The sequence below is a fragment of the Temnothorax nylanderi genome, unplaced genomic scaffold (assembly GCF_030848795.1).
Source record: "Temnothorax nylanderi isolate EJ_2023f unplaced genomic scaffold, tnyl_v1.0 TNYL_tig0426_pilon, whole genome shotgun sequence".
Lineage (NCBI taxonomy): Eukaryota > Metazoa > Arthropoda > Insecta > Hymenoptera > Formicidae > Temnothorax > Temnothorax nylanderi.
The window spans coordinates 13019-33410 of NW_027249488.1; the positions used below are offsets into that span (position 1 = coordinate 13019).

At 44.1% G+C, this 20392-nt stretch overlaps 4 protein-coding genes across 4 annotated transcripts; all 4 read right to left on the reverse strand.

Moving 5' to 3' along the window:
- Nucleotides 1-182: 182 nt before the first annotated feature.
- On the reverse strand, nt 183-1469 carry LOC139782581 (uncharacterized). Its single transcript, XM_071721601.1, has one exon. The coding sequence runs from the start codon at nt 1467-1469 to the stop codon at nt 183-185; it is 1287 nt and encodes a 428-aa protein (XP_071577702.1).
- Nucleotides 1470-10637: 9168 nt separating this feature from the next.
- On the reverse strand, nt 10638-11369 carry LOC139782582 (uncharacterized). Its single transcript, XM_071721602.1, has one exon. The coding sequence runs from the start codon at nt 11367-11369 to the stop codon at nt 10638-10640; it is 732 nt and encodes a 243-aa protein (XP_071577703.1).
- A 971-nt stretch (nt 11370-12340) lies between these two features.
- LOC139782583 (uncharacterized) lies at nt 12341-12724 on the reverse strand. Its single transcript, XM_071721603.1, has one exon. The coding sequence runs from the start codon at nt 12722-12724 to the stop codon at nt 12341-12343; it is 384 nt and encodes a 127-aa protein (XP_071577704.1).
- Nucleotides 12725-12754: 30 nt separating this feature from the next.
- LOC139782585 (uncharacterized) lies at nt 12755-15748 on the reverse strand. Its single transcript, XM_071721604.1, has 2 exons — nt 15419-15748; nt 12755-14164 (listed from the first exon to the last, which is right to left on the reverse strand). Exons 1-2 carry the CDS (start codon nt 15746-15748, stop codon nt 12755-12757), a joined length of 1740 nt encoding a protein of 579 aa, XP_071577705.1.
- Nucleotides 15749-20392: the final 4644 nt, after the last annotated feature.

The following is a 20392-nucleotide window of genomic DNA, read 5'->3' on the forward strand; positions in this document are numbered from 1 at the left end:
GTCAGTATTAAAATTACAATTACAATTTCTTACTTACGGAGCATTACAGAACGGTAAGTCGCAGAGTTGAGAAAAACGTTAAAACGAGCCTGTCACTCTGACTTGTCGAGAAAAACACAGAAGGTTAACATAATAAAGAGGTATGTATATGTATTACTGGTGGGGATTCGCAAACGGATATACTAAATTTTAGATAACGTCTCGATAACGCTCAGATAAGAATCCGGTAAACCTTCCGTGTCCGTCTGCAAGTTCAATCCATTTACTTGTCTCTTAATGCACAAGATTAGACGTTTGTAATAATACGGTTCATTATCTAAAATTTCGGCATTGCTCCAATCAAAGTTGTGGTTAAATTCTATTCTGTGGTCAGTTAAGACAGAATGATTAGATGTATTTCTATTAATGTGGTTCTGATGTTCCTTGATTCTAGTTTGCATTTGTCTACTAGTTTGGCCTACATATGAGGCGTCACATTCCATACAATTAACTTTGTATACCACATTGCTTTGTTTCGATCGAGGGAGACTATCTTTATGGGCTTTAATAAATGTACTCATTTTATTCAAACTATTATACGATAATCTCATATTAAGACCCCTTGTGGCGTTCTTAAAATGATCAGTGATCTTAGGGATGTACGGTATAGTGAAAAACGGAATAGCATCATCCTCATTCCGGCCTCCCTTCGCATTCGATTCTCTACTAAACAAATACTTGAGCCGCTCACGTAATATTCCGAAAATGAAACTAAGCGGGTAACAGTTATCAAGTAGAATATCAATGACCAGTTTGAAATTTTTTGCATGGTAAGACGGATGAGACAACAGGAATGCTCTGTCTATTAACCCTATGACAGTCCCTCTTTTTTGACATACAGGATGTTGTGACCAATAGTTTAAATACCTCCCAGAAAAGGTTGGTTTATGGAACCAATCAAACGTTAATCTGTTGTCCTTCAATAACATGGTGATCTCCAAAAATTTGAGCGTGTCATCTTCCCCTATTTCAATTGTAAACTGCAGTCTGGGGTGGAAAGAATTGAACACATCTAAGGTGTGCTGTAGTAAAGCGGACGGAGCAGCTAAAGTGACATCATCAATATATCTTTTGTAGAATGGCGGACAATATTTTAAAATCTCAAGAGCTTTTGTTTCCAAATCTTGCAACACTATGTCAGCTGCTATGGGAGAGAGTGGAGAGCCCATGGGGACGCCAAAGGTTTGCTGATAAATTTTCCCATTAAAAACGAAAAAAGTGGAATTGAGTATCAGCTTGACAGCGATAAAAAACTCCGATTTGGTGATCTTGCAATTTCTAACAATGTAATCCCATCTCCTTGAAATGCTATCTAGTACCATTTCAGTGGGTACATTCGTGAATAGGGAAACAACGTCTAACGAGCACAATTTAAAGCCGTTATTAACATGCGTGTTCGCGAGCTCGTTGACCAAATCGAAGCTACTCATTACATGACTGTGTGCTGTAGGAAAACTTTTAAACATTATTCGGTGGAGGAAGGTGGCCAGACCGTAAAGTGGACTGTTAATTGACGATATAATCAGTCTGAAGGGACAGTTAGGCTTATGGATTTTAGGCAGCCCATATGCTCTCGGCAATATTCCATCACTACAATAAAGAGATTTGTGGGTAGACCCCGTAATAAAATTCAAGTTCTTCCACCTGGTTAGAATTTCACGTGAGCTTGAAATCAGTTTTTTCGTGGGGTCTTTTTTTATAAGAGTGTAAGTCTCTTTATCGTTTAACAGTGTTTCAGTTTCGTTCGTATATTTATCCTTGTCGAGAGCAACAGTTACATTTCCTTTGTCTGCCCTAGTAAGAATTAAATTCTTGTTATTGAGGAATTTTTTAGTAATAGAAATTGATCTTTGGATGTAAATGTTAATACTATTTTTAGGAATTGAATAATTCGGAATCTTACTAATGATAGGGACCAATCGATTTCTTACAGCTGCCTGTGTTGCAAGAGGAAACTTCATTAAGTTATTTTCAATACTCTTAATGAATTCCACCGTCAATTTATTAGTATTAGATGCCGGAAGACTAAAGTTATCTCCAAGCTGTATTAAGCTTTGAATGTCTGGAGGTATGACCGTGGAGGAGAAATTGACAAACCACTTGTCATTAATCTTATCTATCGAAGGTAGTATATCTTTGAACAGATCAGGCTTAATTTCGACCTCAATCAAGGAATGGTCCAGAGGGGTGTGCGGAGGATTGAATGCGAATTTCATGTTATGCTGTGCGGGTGGGAGGCTGCAGTAGTATTTTATCGGATTAATATTTCTATCCTGGTCACTGAATCTCCTGATAAGTAAATCAAATTTATTATTAATCCTATCCCGTTGTCTAATAAAGAAAGAATGCAGAGGCCCCTTTTGTCGACCGAAAAATGAACTACAAACAAACTTCGGAATGTCCCCGTATAACAATTTAGTAATTTTAAAAATTTGTGTGCGAGCAAATCTAACATAACAATATGTGTCCTGAAGTTCGACATGTAAAAGTTGTCTCAAGAAACGGAGCTTACAATATTTATATTTACCAATTGACCTATGATGGAACAAAGACTTATCGAAATTCGTTAGACAATTAGAAATGAGCGAAGGTATGACGTCGTGTCTAATACATTTACGTACAAAATCAATTCTAAGATTGCATCTAATAATGACTTTATTGTATTTAATCCAACTCTTAAGCGCATTGACCGCTCGAGGGCCGTAATAATAATTAATACTTTGAAAAAAATTCTTTCCCCACTAATTTTTCCAAGCCCGTTCCCTTGGCAGTGGTTTCGCTAGATAGTAGATAGGGACAGTGGGAATCTCGTTAATCCATTCTTGCGCGTCACTAATTAGATGACGAGGCATTTGGCTATTTATATCACGCCATCGGCGCGTCTTACCGCTTCAGGACAGTGCGGTTCCTGCTAACAACGGGACCTGGCTGAGCGATCCAGCAGGTTAACGATTGGATCGCTCATCTGCGCAACAGGTTGCCCAAACAGTAAGGATACGAGATCCAGCGTAACTTTCGTTCTGATTACGTCCTATCTATATTGACTGGGTCTATCTAGCACTCTTGGCAAGTCCTCCCGCAGGAGGGAAACCCATCTGACTGATCTGCCGCGGGATTCCTGCGTACGGGCTGGAAAAATTATGAAGCAGAGTCCTCAACTTGGGGAAGCGGAGCTTGGCCGGCTAAGTGTTGCCGTTACCGCGGGGAGCCACGTGGCGCCGTGGCGGTCGGTCGCACGGCTCTGCCGCCGTTCGGTGCCCATGGGCACTGCCCATCCGAACGACTCGCATCACTGATGTCTACGGCCAAAGTGCCGGCATAGCTTAAAATCGGGAGTGTAGAAGGCTCCCGAATAAATAAATAAATAAATAAATACTGCATGGGTGGATCAGATCCCAGACCATCGTTAGTGTATAAAAATTACATCAGTGAGCTAGTGCCAAGAGTTTTTAATCAGCAGCATCGCTGTTGTTAAGGCGCAACGGCGCGTTATAGTCCATAAACATATGGAAGAGTTCCACTGAGCTCCTGAGCGCTTGAAGTGTTAGCGTTCTCAGCGAGCCTCTGTCTCTAATTTGCAGTTCATGTAGACAGGTAACAGTGTCTCTGGGCATTGCTCCTCTTGTCCCGATAACTATCGGGAGGATCATACAGTCTTTCGCCCCTAATTGAGCTTTAAACGGGGCTACGAGGGACGCATATTTAGCGAGCTTGTCCCTTCTACCTCTGTCGAGGAGATCACCATCCTCATGGCAGACTGTGATGTCAACCACAAAGACCCTTTCCCGATACTGTATGATCAGGTCCGGTTGGAGATTCCTCAAATGAGGGTCCTGCAGTCTTACTGCCATGCCACGCTGCCCCAAGACGTGTCGTTCAATGCAGTCTCGAATATCGTTGTGCCGTTTAATTCTACCGGACTTGGTATACGTGCACTGCCCCAGTATGTGGCCTAGCGTCTCAGGCTGCGCCTTGCATTTTCGGCACATGACGTTGCCGGTTTTAGCGACTCTACTAAGCGACACCTTGTTCGCTGCTACATTGGCTCTCAGCTTGAGCGCCGTAATATACCTGGGCGATTTCAACAGGTTAGGACGGTATAGCCATTTGTTGCCTATTTTGTCGTTTTTATAGGCTTGCACTCCCTTGCCTTGGGAGGGCAGATCCGCCCATCTCTTCCATTCGTCTGCTTTGGCTTTGAGCTTGTAGCCGTCGACCTGTTTGGTCGACTGTAGTGGCCAGCCAAGTTTGGCTACATGCGCAAGGCGCTTTAGTTTGTTCTCCAGCCCCGACGCTATTACTAGGGCTTGTATTGCCGGGTCGCTATTAGTTAGAAAGCGAAATCCAGCTTTTAGAGTTGCGGACGTTACAACAATTTCGAACTTCGGAAAGCCCATGCCGCCATCGCGTTTAGATGCGTATAGCAGACCATCTGCCGTAGACTGTGGGAGGTGCAGATAGTCTTTCACCGCCGTCCTTAGTGCTTGGTCCATATCTCTTAGCACTGTGGCACCTATAGTGCCAGCGGTGAAGGCATACAGAAAGTGCGGCAATACATACCGCGCCAAGAGCTCGACTTTTTGGTGAGGCTTCAGGGGTAGCCTTTTAATTCTTGGGAGCGTGTCCCTTAGCCGTGCGATTGCACGCTTAATAACTACTCCTTCCCATGGAGTAATCTGTATACCCAGGTATTGCATTGACTGCGCAGGGCCGCAGTAGGCGACCTTCTCGCCATTACTGTATATTTCTGGGTCCACCATATACCAGCTATCTTTGGTGGTGACAATACCAAAGGCAACGCACTTCCCAATCTATAGTGCCATTCCCCATCTTGAGAGGAAGCCAACGAGCTCATCCATAAAAGCCGACTCGCCGCTATTCGATCATTTGCAATTAGTATTATATCGTCGGTAAAGGCCAAGCACGATATGCTAAGGCCTTCCTTAACTTGGAAGCCTTCCATCCTTTCCAGTTTGTCAATAATTAAATCCATACAGACATTAAAGATAAGTGGAGACAGAGGGTCGCCTTGTTTGACACCTCTTCTCAACTCTATGTCGAACATTTCGTTACGACATTTCATGGTCGTTTTGACTCCTTTATACGAGTCCATTATCAATGCGACCACTTCCTCCGGCAGCCCTTGGCTAAGTAAAGCATACTTAATAACTGGGTGCGGAAGGCTATCAAACGCCTTGGCAATGTCCACCTGAGTGACAACGATTCCTTTGCCCTTTTTGGCTGTTGCAAGGACTTCATTTAGCAAGTTAATGTTATTATAACATCCCATTTCTGGCACAAAGCCTTTTTGCCGTGCATTCAGGTGAACCACGTTTCTTAGGCGTTGGTCCATAATACCCCAATATAATCTACTCAGTATCGAGGAAATAGTAATTGGCCTGTAGTTAGCCGCTACTGAGGGATCCTTGCCCTCTTTGAGCAGTAGCGTTATTCTATTGCAGCGCCACGCGCTTGGTTGTTTCAGTGCCAGCATGATTACATTAAAGATCGCTTGGAGGATGTATCCTCCCTCATTTCTCATCAGATCTCCCTTGCGGAGTCCGTCAGGCCCGGCTGCCACCCTCAGCCATGTAGACCTGAAACGCTTCAGAACCTCCGCACTGGAGATAGGGTGTAGAATTTCTGCTGGGTTGTACGGCACCGTGGCCTCTCGCTTCTCTTGGTCAACATCACATCGACCGGGCCTTTCCCATAGCCCTTCGTAGAGCTCCTTGACGCTCTCCACTGATGGACTCACCGATTCACCTGTATCTTGCGCTTGAATGTCCATACCCTCTCTTACCATTTTAGCGAGGATAGCGGGGTTATTTCTGTATAACTCTTGTGTAAGGGCATAAGCTCGGGCTTTGCGCTCTCCACCTTTTGTAACACGACTCATTCCTTTTGTCCCTTATTTGCTTCAGGGTTTTCTCCGGCATAAACGGAACCATAGCTTTCGCTATGTTCCTCTCATCCTTGAGCTCCACTTCGAGTTCGAGCATCCTGCTGATATCTTCAGCAGAAAAAACTCTGCCCCGTCTTTGTTCATTTACCTTCGGAGCTGTTTGCTCTGATCTCAGTCGGTTCCTTGTTACCGGGTGCGCCAACCTTTGGTGTTGCGACAGCCCTCGTTGTGAAGTGAAATTTCTGTCACAGTCAGGGCAGTCGAACCGGCCCTGCTCTAGGGTTCGCCGCCCCTCACTTGCCCTGGCTGCTGGGCACTTTGGTAGGTGGCATGCGGCCGCATGATACGACGCATACGACTTGCCACACCATTTACACTTATATCTGACGCTTAGGTGATGGTGCACTTCCTCGATATGCCGGGCCTCATCTTTGATAGTGAAAGCCATATATTCGCCCGCTTCAGCTGCGGCGCAACTCTCGCACCGCCTTCGATTGAAGGGGAGCGATAATTCACAGACCTGTGTCTCTTGCCTCGGTTGTCTTCGAATAGCCCCCTGGCCGTGTTCCAGGGGAATGGGGCCGTGTTCCCCATCGTTCGGGACCTGTGTTTCTTGCCTTGGTTGTCTCCGTATAGCCCCCTGGCTGTGTTCCAGGGGAATGGGGCCGTGTTCCCCATCGTCCGAGGCTTTGCCATTTCTATATTTAGCGACTTTAAAATAAGCCAGCCGGGGTTGCTAGCCCGCGACCAGCTGTATTGCCCTGACGGGAGTGATACCCGCTGGCACCGGTCGGAACCGGCCGAGAGCCCAGGGTGTGCTCTCGTTATTACCCTGGCGGGAATGAACCCGCTGGCACCAGTCGGAACTGGCCGAGAGCCCAGGGTATGTTCTCGATGCTGTTGCCCTGACGGGAATGAAACCCGCTGGCGTCGGTCGAGACCGGCCGAGAGCCCAGGGCATGCTCCCGTGTCGCCTGAACCCCGTTAGCTCCCCGGCAAGCCGGGTACCCAGCGGACACCAATCTTGGAGGTGGGGCAGACTTGGGGCGCAAACAACGGGTTGCGCCCCCTTGTGAACGAGCAACTATGACTCCCATCCAGGAGGACCCGGTTCCCAGGCGGGTCTCCTCGCTCCCCCTGAGCCGGCCTAAATTAATGGTACGACGCTTGGCGGGTCGCGCGTACTTATTTTTCCGTAGTCAGAAATTTCGAAACCGTCGGCAAAACAGTCCGAGTGCAGCCTTATAGCTTGAATAAAATCGCCCAGAGGATGTTATGTTTGGCTCCGGCCAAGGGTTCCCCTCCACAGGAGACCGCCCAGAGCTTGTAGTAAGTCCTGCAGTTATGGCGGAGCGGTCCATGTGGAAGAGAGTTAAAAGAAAGAGAAAATCAGAGCACTCTACGCCTTAAGAGAATCATAGTTACTCCCGCCGTTTACCCGCGCTTGCTTGAATTTCTTCACGTTGACATTCAGAGCACTGGGCAGAAATCACATTGCGTCAACACCCGCGAGGGCCATCGCAAAAGAGGGACTGTCATAGGGTTAATAGACAGAGCATTCCTGTTGTCTCATCCGTCTTACCATGCAAAAAATTTCAAACTGGTCATTGATATTCTACTTGATAACTGTTACCCGCTTAGTTTCATTTTCGGAATATTACGTGAGCGGCTCAAGTATTTGTTTAGTAGAGAATCGAATGCGAAGGGAGGCCGGAATGAGGATGATGCTATTCCGTTTTTCACTATACCGTACATCCCTAAGATCACTGATCATTTTAAGAACGCCACAAGGGGTCTTAATATGAGATTATCGTATAATAGTTTGAATAAAATGAGTACATTTATTAAAGCCCATAAAGATAGTCTCCCTCGATCGAAACAAAGCAATGTGGTATACAAAGTTAATTGTATGGAATGTGACGCCTCATATGTAGGCCAAACTAGTAGACAAATGCAAACTAGAATCAAGGAACATCAGAACCACATTAATAGAAATACATCTAATCATTCTGTCTTAACTGACCACAGAATAGAATTTAACCACAACTTTGATTGGAGCAATGCCGAAATTTTAGATAATGAACCGTATTATTACAAACGTCTAATCTTGTGCATTAAGAGACAAGTAAATGGATTGAACTTGCAGACGGACACGGAAGGTTTACCGGATTCTTATCTGAGCGTTATCGAGAAGTTATCTAAAATTTAGTATATCCGTTTGCGAATCCCCACCAGTAATACATATACATACCTCTTTATTATGTTAACCTTCTGTGTTTTTCTCGACAAGTCAGAGTGACAGGCTCGTTTTAACGTTTTTCTCAACTCTGCGACTTACCGTTCTGTAATGCTCCGTAAGTAAGAAATTGTAATTGTAATTTTAATACTGACACATTGCGTTTTTTACCATATTGCGACTCCGTTTTCACGGTTTAGAAAGGACAATCGAATCTTTCCTTTCTACCTGATCTTCCAACCTGGGAGTTAAACGTCGAAGATGCGATCGTTTGCGAGCATGTGTATACCGGCATATCTGTGAGTTAAACGTCGAAGATGCGATCATTTGCGAGCATGTGTATACCGGCATATCCTGATGGACTACCGAACATCCGTATGACTTTAATATTATTTTTTGACTGCGCCTTTTTACTGACTTATTCATTTTATCGTCATTAACTGTATTTATCGTTGAAATTTATGTATTATCATTTACACGCTGAAGATGACACAAAAAAAGTGTCGAAACGTCCGTTTTATTATAATAATATATATCGTTACGATAATTTGATTGCGCATTATTTACAGCGCTTGGCTCCTATTGCCCTTTTTCCACTACTTGAATAATAATAATAATAATAAACTTTATTAACGGGTAATAAACCCTTTAGCGTACAAAGAGAAAAGAAAAACAAAACAATAAAATAAAGTTAAAAATTTTACAACATAAAATGGAGAACATTCAGGTTACAAGAGTAGACGAGAAAGTTTTTGTTTAAAAGTTGATACAGAGCCACCAAAAAAGTCAACCCTATTGGAGAAATTACTTGCAGATATTATTAGCCTATTAACACAAGAATTGCGCTATACAAAGTACGGTGATACCCAATGTGGAAGATAAAGTACTGTCTTAATTCTCTAGTCGGGATGTTAAAATAGATACGTTCCAACAAATCCGGACAATCAGTAGAGTGATTGAGAAGCTTAAAAATAAATGTAAGGTCAAAGGTTAGTCTCCTACTTTCTAACGATAGCAGATTTAATCTATCTAGTATAGTGCAGTAGTCATGGCAAGTAATTGACATGGGATTACCTAGCCGATAAGCAGCCATACGCAGGAATTTGTGCTGCACGCGTTCAATCAATAGCTGATGGCATTTAAAATACGGAGACCAAACTATGGAACAGTACTCCAACTTGGGGCGAACTAACGTACAGTATAATAATTTTAAAGTGGTTATATTCTTAAAAAATCTACCCCATCGGAGGATGAATCCAAGCGTTCCTAAGGCTACTTAAATGCTACTTAAATGATCAGTTTTTTCTTTATCAGATGACCTCAGATTGAAAAAGAGTTTAAAATTTTTGAAAGTTCAGCTTGAGCCATGGGAGGAAGTTAAAGAATGTTGGGAATATACAAGTTCTTTTAGACTAAGTCAGCTACGTGACCAAGGAAATAGGGACTTAAAAGTGGCTGACTACATTAACAAATATCCCGTTCTTAGACAGCCAGGAGGATATATTTTGGTGTGTGTTCTTTTCTTTATGGTCATATTACAATATGTGCAATGTTTTTAAGGAGTTATTCTTATTTATATTTTATTTATATTTTTTCCACAGCTTGAATATGACTTTCAAATCCTCTTCACAGGAGCACAAAATCGTATGTTAACTCACTGGTCACAATTTTCAGCTAAAGTTGAGCGTGAGTTGATCAATATTGGTGTACAAGAGGAAAGTCTAGGTGAAAAAGTAATTTTTTTTCTTAGACTTTTTCTTAAAGTTTACGTGTCTCTTTCTAATTCTGATGTTGGATTCTTAAAAATGTTCGTATTTGTCCACAGATTGCGAGGCTGTTCAATTATCCTAAACTCTTTTCTGTGGTGCCAGTTAAGATTCCGAAGAAAAAGCCTTGGCGTGCCTCAAGAGCAGAAATTCAAGAAGAGTTCCTCGTGCACTTAAAGGTATAGTTGCTAAGGCTCTTTAATTTTTATTAAAAGTAAAAATTTTTTTATATTAACAGCACTACAGCATTTTATTACTTTAAGGTGATTGGTGATCTGGCGAAGCAACGCGAGGGCATGAAAAAAACTGTAGAAACAAAAGGAACTGAACTTCAATTATTCCCAGTGATAGTGGGTGAAGATCTCAAAAATATTACCTCTAGCTACGTGGTTTTGGATGATCGGCCTATTAGAGTGGAGTCTCCACTAAGAGCAATTGAAGTGTCATTTAAGGCTTACCACACCCTTCATTGTAATTATCCTATTCAAAGTGAACGTCTCTGGGTTGTAATTGAAAAAGCACTTTATGGAATTGAGCATCAGTGGAAAAGTAATGTAGAAACAACACCTGAAGTGAAACGTTTGATTGCAGTGTTAAAATGTGATTAAGCTTAAATACGATCAAGTACACAATGCCTGTGTGCCCAGAGTGTAAGAATCACTTCAATAATACACGTGCATTGTGGCTGCACCTATTTATAGTGCATAAGACGGACGAGATGACACGCAATGATGCGGCCGAGCTCCCACCGACACGGAGGCGCGAGCGCGTTGCGCAGGAGTACGAGCTGACCTACTCTCGCGAGCTTGTGCGCGACCTTCCATTTCGGTTTCTGCTGCAGGGTGAGCAGATAATCGTTGGACCACGATTTCCAAAACTGCTCGGAGATTCTTTGGAGCAATTGCCAGCGGGATAATCGGGCTTCGTTAAGCTCGAGGACACTGGGCTCTGGAGTCGATAGCGGAGGTCCCCCGATTAGAAAGTGCCCGGGGGTTAAGGGGTTGTAATCGTCCAGATTTTCTGAGACGGCCGCTATCGGGCGGGAATTTAAGCAGGCTTCGATGCGACAGAGTACTGTGGTCAGCTCCTCGAAAGTGAGCGTGTATGAGCCAGTGCAACGTTTTAAATGATATTTCACGCTGCGCACGGCAGCCTCCCATAACCCTCCGAAGTGCGGAGCGGAGGGTGGTAGGAAATGCCAGGTTCCGCCCTCGGAAGCCAGGTGATTTAGGAAATTCGGATCTTCAGTGGCGGTTCGAGCCGCGAGTCGCAGCTCGCGATCGGCACCCTGGAACGTCGTCCCGTTGTCGGAATATATCGACGTTGGAAATCCGCGGCGAGATCCAAAACGTGAGAATGCCGCGATGAAGGCGCCGGTTGAATAGTCGCTGACGAGCTCAAGGTGGATCGCCTTGGTGGTCATGCAGATGAACACCGAGATATATGCCTCGTTAGCTTTATGGCCGCGACCTTTGGTGGTCCGGACGAGAACTGGACCAGCGTAATCGACTCCAACATGAGCGAATGCGCGGACGGAGCGAGTTACTCGGACTCTTGGAAGGTCGCCCATCAGCTCGCTCGGGATGGTCGCCCTTTCGCGGGTACATACGACGCACTGATATAATACAGTACGGACGAGCGAGCGTGCGCGTAAGATCCAATATTTTTCGCGAAGCAATGACAATGTCAATTGAGAGCCGGCGTGGATCGCTCGCAGGTGAGTGTCGCGAATGATCACTCGGACTAATGGGTGAATCTTGAGGATAAGCGGGTGACGTACTTGTTCAGCGATGTTCGCGTAGCGGAGTCGGCCTCCGACTCGAAGAAGCCGCTGCTCGTCGAGAAACGGATTTAGGGGGAGGAGAGAACTCGAATTCGGAACACGAGTCGCTTTCGCTAGGGATGTCAATTCAATCGGAAACGCGTCGGTTTGGATTGACCGCAACCAAAAGATTTCCGCGGCATTAATCTCGATTGAAGTTAGGCTATCGACTCGGGTTGTGGACTGGGGAACCGCGCGTGCGGCCGGTTGCCGAACTCGGATGCGTTTGACAAATCGTTGAATATAAGCCGTGATTCGCAACAATTTCGACCACGACAAGTAGCGTTGCGATAAATCCCAGGATTTTACTGCTGTCGTCGCGTGGACTACCGTGTGACGTGACCGTTCCTCGAGAGCGGTAACGGGTGGTAGATGTTGGTCGCTCGTCGGCCATTGCGCTGCTGGTTTGGTGAGCCAGGAGGGGCCCGACCACCACAGAGTATTTGAAGCGAGCTCCGCGGGAAATATCCCGCGTGACGCGCAGTCGGCCGGATTTTCGGTCGTGGATACGTGCCAGACGCGTTGGGGAGCAACGTCTGAATCTCCGCGACCCGATTGGCCACGAAAGTTTTTCAATAAGCCGGAGCGCGACTCAGCCACGCTAATGTGATGTGGGAGTCGGTCCAACAGTGAATTTGCGTATTTCTTGCGTCAATGTCGAGCGATGCGCAAACAAAATGCAGGAGTTTGGCGAGCAATTGAGCTGCCGAGAGTTTGAGTCGCGGGACGGTCATCGTCTTGATCGGGGCGACCTTGGATTTGGCCGCCAGCAGGGTTACTGTTATCGTACCGTCCACGGCGATGACTCGAAGGTACACTACGGCGGCATAAGCTTTGGTGGAAGCGTCGGAGAAACCATGCAGCCCTTGATGGAGCGAGTGACGGCCGCTCTGAGTCCAACGTGGGATAGATACGTTCTCGACTTCCGGGAGCCGTTGGTGATATTGTCGCCACATCTCGAGAAGTTCGAAGGGAATGGGTTCATCTCAAGAGCACTTTGCCGCCCACAGTTGCTGCATTAGAATCTTCGCCCGAACGACGACGGGAGCGGCCCAACCAAGCGGATCAAATAATTTCGCGATGTCCGATAGGATCTCTCTTTTGGTTTCTGCCGGAGCGGCTGACTGTTTTACTTTAAATTGAAAAACATCGCATTCGGGCTGCCAGGTTAGGCCGAGGATTTGTAGCCTTTCGTCTTTGCGTATTTCTCGACTCAGAGCGAGGCCGTGGTCGTGCGGGTCGATATCGTCGAGAAGTTCGGGTGAATTGCTGGCCCACTTGCGGAGAGTGAACCCTCCTTTGTCCAGAAGAGCCACGACTTGTTCGCGGGTTTGACGAGCGAGCATTTTGTCATCGACGCCGAAGGTATAATCGTCGATATACCTTTTACGTTTGATCACAGGAACGGCAAGCGGGAAGGAGGCACCGTGGTCGATTGCGAGCTGAATCATTGACCTTATAGCTAAAAACGTGGCGGAGGCGTTGCCGTATGTAACTGTACACAATATATATTCTTCTAGGGGGCCGGCAGGATCGGGCCGCCAGAATATCCGCTGATAGTGGCAGTCGCGAGGGTCTACTCGAACTTGCCGGTACATTTTTGCTACGTCAGCGGAATAAACGTACCGGAAAAGGCGCCATTGCAGAATGATGGCGGCAAGATCCATTTGGAGTTTTGGGCCGACTAGGAGGTGGTTGTTGAGAGAAGTGCCGTTGGAGGTTCGGCTCGACGCATTAAACACAACGCGAATTCGGGTTGTGGCGCTGCTTTCCCGAAACACGGCGTGATGCGGAATAAACACGATCTGCGTCGGATCTTCGGGTTTCTCATGGTCGGCAACGCGTCGCATATGACCGAGATCGGCGTATTCTTGTAAGAACGCGTGGTACTCGGCGGCGTTCGACGGTTCGCGTTTAAGACGCGCCTCCGTACGAAGGTAGCTTTGAATGGCGGTGTTTCGAGATTCTCCGATTGAGATTGGAGGTCCGTTTCGAAACGGAAGTCGCACGACGTAACGGCCGTCGGGATTCGGATAATGCGTGCGTACAAAATGTTCTTCACACGCTTGTTCCTCGGGAGTTAACCTAACGGGGTGGGGAATTTCTTCCACCTCCCAAAAACGCTGAAGATTTAGGTCTAGATCGTCATCCACGGAAACATGATGCACTTCAATCGGATGGTCGCGTCGCGCCTGTCCTGTTGGCCCGGAAATGATCCATCCTAACACTGTGTTTTGCGCTATTGGCTCGTTCGCGGCACCCTTACGGACACCATCGAGAAGCAGTAAGCCGAACAGGTCGGCTCCGATGATGACGTCAATGGGCGCCGATGAAGCGGAATCGCGATTGGCTAAGTGAAGGCCTTTCAGATGTGGCCATTGATTTTGACAATTCAGCTGATTCGGCGCGTATCGTGTAAGCGATTTTAAAATTAAGGCGTTAGTGGAATAGGCAGGGGTATCTGAATTACTCGGAGTTATCGTTATTAGAGCGGCATGTCGAACGGAGGTACGCGTATCTCCAATGCCGGTCACATTAACGGACGCGCGAGCCTTTGGAGCGCGTAAAGTCTGAGCTAAGTTTTTAGTTATGAACGACGCCGCAGACCCTTGGTCGAGGAGGGCGCGAACGTTCTGAAATCGACCGTGACCGGAGTAGACCCTAATTTTAACGGTGGCGAGGAATATTTGCCGGGGGGGGCGCGATTGCCCCTGCGACGATGTGAGAAGCAACGTCTGCGCTTGCAGATTCAATTTTCGGAGTTGACGAGGACGCGTTCTCGTCGGGTTGTTTCGAGCTATCAGGGAAGTGTAGCAAGGTGTGGTGCTTTTTCTGGAACGTTTTGCACAATCGGGAACTCGTACATTCTTTCGCTTGGTGTTTCGAACTAAAGCAGTTTAGACATCGCTTGAATTTTCGAACTAACTCATATCTTTAAACTGGCGTTTTGTTTACAAACTTGTGACATTGGTATAGAAGATGTCGCTCGGAGCAAACAGGGCACGACAATTTCGAGGCGCTTGCGGTATGCGAGGCGATCGCTTTTGACTTCGCTTTTGTTTTCGCCGCAGGGTCGCTCGATTTGTCCGCTGCGAACGGCAATAGTGAGTCGAGAGCGCGGACGCGGGAATCTAGGAACGCGTCGAGTTCGGCATAAGTCGGATAGTCGACACTATGCCCAAGTTTGAGCTCCCATGCTTCTCGTGATGATTTATCGAGCTTCTGCGTGATAAGAAACACGAGAATATCGCTCTACTGTTCAACCGGACGCGTCAGATTTTTTAACGCGGCAATCGCGGCATTAACTCTATCTCTTAACGCGCGCAATTCTTGAGCGGACTTCGCGTTGACAGCGGGCAAGGAAAACAGTTTATTAAGGTGCGTACTAATCAATCGCCGTCTGTTTTCGTAGCGGGACGAGAGAATTTGCCACGCGACGGCGAAATTCTCGGAAGTTAACGCTAAGTGTTCTATTGCGGCGCTCGCTTCACCTTTTAGACACGAGAACAAATGATGCAATCTCTGAACATTTGATAAACTGGTTTCGCCGATAATCATTGAGTAAAAACAATCGCGGAAGCTCTCCCATTTTTCGTGACCTTCGGCAGATTTAGCGCTGAGTGAGACGGAAAGTCGAGTGACCGACTTACGTTGGCTGGAACAGCGTCCGGGGACGGGGAACCTTCGTCGAGCCTTTCGTATAGGTAGTCCAACACTCGATTGTAGGCATCCTCGCATTCCACGAATTCGAGGTCGGCAAAGTAAGGGTGCGCCTCCATGGTCTTGGCGTCGGCGATGACCCGGAGCTTGGCGTCCAACCCTCGACACTGCTCGAACCTCTCTTTCGTCGTTTCGATTCGCGCCTTCGCGGCCGCATACGTCATCTTCGAATGTCCTAGCTTTTTAAAGTTCGCTATGGTATTCGTTATGGAACTGATCAAGGAGCGCTGCTTGAAAATCATCTCCTCGAATGACGACATCTCGGCGGCCACTACCACTCACAACGATGAAACCACTCAAAGTTTCGCGACGAGTCACTACTGTTCCTTATTTAAAAAAAACCTCAATCCTAATCTGGCTCGAAGGACCAATGTTTCGGAGTGGATTCAGAGAATCGCAAATGGAGGAGGAGCAAAGAGCCAGTAGTGATCGTAGACTTTTTTAAAAGTTGATACCGAGCTTTATTTTTAACAGCGTTGAGTCGAGTCGGGCGGTAGCTTTTACACACTTCGAAGGGGGGTGAACGCACGGACAATCTTGACTCCGGCTTCTCGCTGCTGCACGAAATCGGAATCGGAAATCTTTTGGGAGAGAGCACGAGATGGGCTCCGAAATCGACAGAAATCTTACCGCAAGCCGGAATTGCAGCGACCGGAACGCGTCGCGGAGGCGCGGGCGTAACGCAACAAATCGACGGAGCTTGGAGAAGTGCTCGATCACCACTCGGAGCACGCGGCAGGATGCACTCGACTTTCTATGATCCAGCGTGCGGAAAAGAGCGTAATCTGATAACCGTGAGCTTCGAATTCGAACTGAACTCGAGGATAGGGACAACCGGCTCCTGCGGTATGCGCGAGCACGGACAAATCATCGCCGGGCGGCGTGCTCCTTGCGTGATCGTCGCGTGAGCCTCGCGCGGTTCACAACAGCACGGGCACTCTCCAAGTCTCCGATTAAAGCCTTCGTTTTCTTATTCCGGAACATAGAGAAATATTTAAAAAGTAAATTAAAAATTAACATTTGTCGAGGGATCCTGATTTTTTGGCACTGCTGAATCATTGGGTTGCGGTTTCTCCAAACACAGCCTTTTCCCGGTAGTTGTCTCTATCCCTAAGATCTGGATGTCATGTGACGTTAGTGGGATTGATTCTAATACTTCAGGAAATTGACTTGTTGAAGTGGAAGGTAAAACCAATATATCGACTTCAATTATGTATATAATTTGTTTTTTTTTTGTTTGCATTTTCCTTAAATGTAAAAAAAGTTCACCATTAAACTAAGGGTGCGTTCGGGGAGACGCTATTAGCGCTGCCTAGCGCTACTGACTGTTCGCGGAGCTCTATGATAGCGCTACCAAACGCTGTCGTGACGTCATTACTGGTAGTGTTATACGTCATAACTGCTCGCTACCAACGCTCTTCCTTCTGAGGTAGTGCATTAATAGCGTTAGCGTTTACAGGCTCTATGAACAGCGCAATAGTGAATGGTAGTGAATTGTTGTGATTGTTTATTTGAAGAAAAAGCTTTGCGTGTGCACACGTATTGTGAATATCGTATTAATTACGAAGTTACAAATATGGATTATATAGAAACATATATATATATATAATATACATATATAATATATTTATATAATAATTTTTTCTTTCAGCGGCGGCGGAATTGGCGGATAATAATTTATCGGCATGAACAAAAATAGCAAACAATAAATACTCAGCACTTGTTTTCAAAATACGATCACTTTATTAGCATTACTAATGTCTTTTTTCACAAAAGAAAATAAAATTTATCTTAAAATGTTATTCCTAACCATCATACGTAACAAAAATAAAATGTAATTCATTGTATAACCATCAGATATCAGACTTCTTTCTCTCTTACTTATTAAAAATTTCTTCACATATTAAGTTGTATAAATAATATGAATAATATAACTTATACTTAATGTAAAACTTATTTTACTGACTTTAAATACATATCTTTTATTAATTTGAAATTATCGTGAATAAATAATATTTTATTAGATTTTGATGGTTTTAACAAAGAACGTTTTGCTGTGATAAGCAAACCTGCAGAAGAAAACGCGCGTTCAGATGCTGAACTTGTAATCGGTATGGCATAAATGCAACATACCAATTTGTACAAATTCGGCAGTGACAACTTCATTTTATTCCACTATTGTGTAGAGGATCTTCGATAATAAATTCTGACATATGTATAAATACTTTTTAACTTCGACAAGAATAGGATCTTCAGGAGGAATAATGCTTGTATGTTTCGCAGCCAACTCCAATCGTAATTTTTTAACTCCAAGAAGCTCATACGACTTATTAGGATAATCTGCTTCTTTATTAGATGCCTATTATGAAAAAGTAAAACTAAACATTAGAATCTAACTTTTATATATATCATAAAAATAATAATCTTATATTTGGTGATTAATATAGAAGCTGTTGCAAATATAAACTATGTAAGACTTATATATACTAGGCTTAATTACAATATTGAGCCTAGATTTTGTAAATTTAGATACTGTAAATTACCTAGACTAGGTATTGCTTAGATATATAGTTTATAAAAACTGTAATAAAAGTTATATATAGCTTAATGGACAAAATTCATATGGATATATAATTAAAAAATATATTTAATTATATTTCTCATTTTATATAAAAACAATGTCACTCAATTGGACAATAAGTTTTACTAGAACAAAAAGATTTGTTAAAATATATGATCTAATCTAAAACATCGCTTAATGTTAATAAATAAAATATAAAAATAATCTAACTTGCTCACTTCTAATATTCAGGGGAACCATTTTGTAGATCATATACATGTATTAAAAATTTCTCAGGAGATTGCTGCTTGTCTGCGAGATATTCAGCAACACCTCTAACACTTTGAAGAGTCGGATCCAGAAGTGCCCCGCAAACATGAGTTTCATATATTGGAAATCGCATTTTTATATTTTGTAAAATAGTTTCTTTAAGTTGTTTTACTACGAATGAATCGTATTCATTTACACACATACTACTTTCAACTTCTGCCCTGAAAATATTAAAGTAATTGATACAGCAACATCTATTAAGGGGTTATATACAGTTAGAATTTTCAAAAATTTGAATTTTGGTTTATTGCATTTTCGTAATGTACATGTATTCAAGTACTAGGTGCGCAACTAAGTTTCCGGGTTTTTTTGATCAATAAAAAATGGAAAATTTCAAGAGAAATACAAAAAATGGTTTATTCAAAGTATCTTCCCTCGCTAGCTATACATTTTCGCCATCTCTCTGGCAATACATGAATACCGCGACAATAAAACGACGCGTCTTTGGACCGAAACCATTCATCCAACCAATTTTGCACTTCTTCGAAATTGGTCAAGTGTAGCCCAGCCAAGCCATGCGCTATCGACCGGAACAAGTGATAATCGGAAGGCGCCAGGTCTGGCGAATACGGCGGGTGCGGTAGCAGATCCCATTTCAGCGTTTTGATGGTGTCCTGGACGATGGAACTGCGATGGCACGGAGCGTTGTCGTGCTGCAATATCACTCGTTCGTGTCTCGTGTCCCATTCTGGCCGTTTTTCGAGCAATGTATGGTTTAAATTGATCAGTTGTTGTCGGTAGCGATGCCCATTGACAGTTTCGCCCGGTTTCAGCAGCTCATAGTACACGATTCCTTTCTGGTCCCACCAAAGCGCTCCTTGTCCTCAGTGTCGAAATCGCCACTTCTGAAGCGTTTAAACCAATCTTCACAGGTAGTTTTCGATGGTGCATGTTCGCCGTAGGCTTTCTCAAGCAAACGACGTGCTTCAGCTGCATTTTTTTTTCAAGTTAAAGCAGAAAAGCAAAGCTTCCCGCAAATGCTATTTATTTGGCACAAAACTCGACATCTCCGTTGTTAGAAAAAATATTTTTGCGTTGCGATATGTGTTTATATAACGACTGGTTATTGTTAACAGATGTCCAAGCTATAACTTCAGACAACTTCAGACATGTAAGTCGAGTACATGTGTTATTGGTGCCATCTATGTGTGAAACCCGGAAACTTAGTTGCGCACCTAGTATATACTCTGAAAATTTCAAGTCGATCCGACAAATGTTCTCGAAGTTACACGCACATTTGTAAAGACGCCTCAGAGCGTTTAAAAGCAGGTAGCAGAGACCCGAGGGAAGAATAGTCCGCAGACAGCATCAAATTGAACTTTTAGAAGCTGCCGAAGGATCAGAGGGCTTACTGTATGGAATAGATGACTCGATGTAAGTTGAAAAAAATTTTTTACTACGTATAAAGTGCTCTTGAAACTTTTAAACGCGTTTATCTCAAAACTGTGTTTTCAAAGTCGGTGACCAAGATTTCTCGGAAACGGCTGAACCGATCGGGCTCAAATTTTTACACAAGCTTTATAAATATATTTTTTAGTAATTGATCGAAGGGTTTTACTCGTCGATAAATATTTTCCATTTTATAAACAATTTAAGGCCAAAATTTATAGCAAAAATCGAAATTTTTTGTTTAAAAAACCGCCATTTTTGTTAAAATTAATATTTTGCTTATTCCTTCGATTAAATACTAGATAATATATTATATTAACAAAATCTTTTTGCTTTTTTGATTTCAGATGATTCAGTCCAGAGATAGAGTGGTCACCGCAAGACACCTTTTTTTAGAGATGCTCCCGGACGTCGGCTATAGCGGCCTTAAAAATCATTATTTTTAAACAAAAAAATTTGAGATTATACTTAAAAGTGACTACAATAAGTGTGTAAAATTTTGTGTTTTTAAATTAAAATGCCTTTCCAGGATAAATTCTTAAAAAATCGCTTTTTTTCGGCTTCCTAACTGTATATAACCCCTTAACTCAGCTTTTTAAATTTGGCGGCGCAGGGGTCTACAAAA